This window comes from Dreissena polymorpha, chromosome 8 (assembly GCF_020536995.1).
Source record: "Dreissena polymorpha isolate Duluth1 chromosome 8, UMN_Dpol_1.0, whole genome shotgun sequence".
Lineage (NCBI taxonomy): Eukaryota > Metazoa > Mollusca > Bivalvia > Myida > Dreissenidae > Dreissena > Dreissena polymorpha.
The window spans coordinates 68534982-68538476 of NC_068362.1; the positions used below are offsets into that span (position 1 = coordinate 68534982).

General features: G+C 37.5%; 1 protein-coding gene across 1 annotated transcript; it reads right to left on the reverse strand.

Moving 5' to 3' along the window:
* Positions 1-1222: 1222 nt before the first annotated feature.
* LOC127840607 (5-hydroxytryptamine receptor 1A-like) lies at positions 1223-3120 on the reverse strand. Its single transcript, XM_052369016.1, has one exon. It carries the CDS (start codon positions 3118-3120, stop codon positions 1276-1278), a length of 1845 nt encoding a protein of 614 aa, XP_052224976.1. The 3' UTR covers positions 1223-1275.
* Between the last annotated feature and the right edge of the window lie 375 nt (positions 3121-3495).

A 3495-nucleotide genomic window follows, 5' to 3' on the forward strand; every position in this document is an offset into this window, starting at 1 on the left:
GTATTCGATATTACAACAATATTCATTTAATATGATGGTGATTGCAAATTGTCTTTATATTCAGTTATTACTACCATTCGCATCATACTTTCTATGCTTTCAGAATGTCCAAAAATGGCAATGTTCTTTTTATTTTGTGTAATTTATCTATATGAAATAAATAGGATGATAAAAAGTGCACACAAAGCTCGGCCCGTGCGTTATGGCACACTCTTCATAAATGTGAATCGCGTGTGTTCATTTCAAACTTGCGATTAATTTTGAAAAATGAATTGCGTCTTACATTATGCAATAGCGAACAACTTCAGCGCCTTCAGCGCTTTAATTACAAACTGTGAACACGACACTTGAATAACACATTTTAATTAAATAAACATCGTCATTTTTCAAGTGAGTTGTTTCTAATTGACAATATGATTACTATGTAAAACGATACATCTTCAATTTTCAACGCATCATATAGAATGAATCACATTCTCAGGGGAATTCACTGTCAAGTCTTGTCTGTAGAATACGTAATTGGCTGTTTCAGAAGACCGGCCCGATAATATTCTCTTACAATAACGAGTTACGTGAGGTTGTATATATGTTCCCTTTGCTGTAAGCTTGAGGATGACATTAGGCAGCTATGCAATGCAAAATAGGAGCGGTAAATCGATTTGTCTTAGATCTTTATGAGACGTTATTCTTGTTTTTCATTACACTTTTCCCACGTAATGATTTGCTTGGTTAATAATGAGGTAACTTGTGTGTGCGAGTAGACAAATGCTAAACTAGTAGCTTTTATTTGTAAGCTTTAAAAGTATTTTTGTGTTATGATTTTTTTGCCACACGAAATATATCTTAAAACATATGCAACATTATAATATGTGTTCAAATACGTTAACCATTCCGTATGTGTTTTTATATAGAAGCATTTTTTTCACATAGGGGGCTTGCTTGTTGTCAATCAAAATTAGTGTTGGCTATGTCTTCGATTGTTCTACTTACTTGACTACTTACAACGGGAATATAAAACACACAATTTGATAACAAATATACCAATTTTATTGCGTAATGGGAAATCAATATTCAAATAACAATGCTTGTATAAATAATACCAAAATAAGAATTTGATCAGTGTAAATAATATGTCTTATTAATGCTGTTTTTTACATAAATAAACTGTTTTCATGTGCATTTGAAATAAAATGTAAATAACATTTTAATTTACACAGCTTTGAAACAAAAAGCTCAAGCTGAACAAAATATATGTATACATATATAACACGAATCTTACAAATACACTATACTTCGTTGAACAAAACAGGACAATTTGCGAAAAGCAATTCTAAAGTCTTTGTTAAAGAATGTGTAAATAAATGGATTACAAGCAGAATTAAAATATCCTAACCATACGGCCAGCTTGAATAGCATTGGCGGAATAGGGCATGCTACACATAAAACTCTCACTAATGTAATTACAAAGAACGGAAGCCAGCAAATGACAAAACAGCCCATTACAATTCCGAGGGTCTTAGCAGCGCGATTTTCTTGCGAAATTGCAATTTTCCTACTTTTCCTCGAATTACGCCGTCGAAATGTGGACGACTTTAACTTCCTGCTTGACTTTGGTCTAACACCTTGTCCGTCATCGCTCATTTCGTCATGAGTATCATCGGTGTCAACTGTCCCAGTTCTGCGCATTGTTCTAAGTACCATCGGACCGACCTGTACCTCCTCGAGGTCCTCAAGCTGCTCTAAATGAGCCGCTGAGGCTATTTCGTGTATCACCTCTTGCTGTAGACTGCTCTGACGGGCGCTCGAAAGGCGGGCACCTCTCAATGGACCCAACTTTCTAGGAAAGCTTTCTGAGCTGAAACTCCGCCCACTTTCGGTTGAAGAACTCATACTACGATCTCTTGGTTCAATGTGAATGCTTGGCCTATCCTTAGGTTCCAGAAACGAACGATCTCGGTCGCGTGGTTCCGTGCTGATGCTGCTACTCCTGTCGCTACTCTCTGAAAATGAAGTTGTAGCTGTGTTTGAAGAATCAGTGGAAGAATAAAACGTTGAGTTAAAACTAGACATGGTAGCGTTTGAAAGAATGCGGGTTGATCGTTGACGCATTTGGTAGATGGCCAAAAGTTCCGGCTCAATACTTTCCCTTCGGGATATATCCTCTTCGGGTATTGAGTCCTGTTTGACTAATTTACTTTGGACTTGTTCGCCAATGTTCGTTTGTGTTGCCTGCTCCTGTGTATCAGGCAATGGAATCTCTTCCCGCGAAAGACAAAGCAGACACCATTTGCACAGGTACTTTTTATCTTGAGCGCCTTCACTCGAATCGGACGGAGCATCTTGACCTTTGTAATGACTGTAACCGGGATGGTGATACCATTGCGAACTACGAACACATGTGGCGCTGTAGATCTTCCAGTAAAAATATAACATGAAAAGCAGCGGAATGAAAAAAGCAAGAAATGTCGAGTAAAACGTGTAACCGATATTTGTGCTTATGTGACATTTGCCATGAGGAAGACCGTATTCGTTTGGATCACGCCATCCTAGGAATCTCGGAACAGCAACGCCGCTCGAATATGTCCAAACAAAGACCATTATAAGTCCGGCACGTTTAAATGTTCGTTTGCGAGAATACTTAATAGGTTGAACTATTGCGTTGCATCTATCATAGGCAATGGCACACAGGTTGAGGATACTTGCTGTACAACATATCATATCTAAAGAAACCCATATGTCGCAGGCAGTCTCACCTAGAACCCATATGTTTGTTATATCGTAGGCTATCGCCAATGGGCTTACAACCAAACCGACAAGACAGTCACTAACGGCAAGATTTATGATGAAGATATTACCGACTTTCCTAAGACGTTTTTCACTTATGACTGCAAATATCACCAAGAAGTTTCCAATTATTGCAGCCAGTGTTATTAATATGGCCAAAACACACAGTACATAATTCAGGAACTTCACGTAACGTCCATCGTGAAAGGCCGTTTGATTAGAGCTGACGTTTCGCCCAAAGATGGTATCCACTGCACTGCAATTATTCTCAGTAGAATAGTTATCGGATGTCTCAAGCGCAACTGAATTGATTAATAAAAATTTAACACTCTCCATATTACGATCTTCACTTATATTCACGTGTTCCACTGTAAAACGAAAATGTATGTTTTACCGCTCTTGAAACTGATTTTCATTGACAAAATATAAATTGTACCGCTCTTACTTACGTTGAAACATATACTTTTCAGCACCAAGGATTTATGTTTAGATGAACCTAGCGTAAGCCGTATTTTTGGAAGTGTCTTATTTTTAAACTGGAGAATAATTGAAAACATTTTAGTCTTCAATCTTTGATCACCAATATTGATGTAGAATGTCCATCGTTCTCATGGCTAAGAGCATCTTCGTTACAGTGTACTTATTTTCCCTGTTCAGACTTCAGATGATAAACCAAAACCGATAAAGGTAAACAGATTGCATGTGAACAAA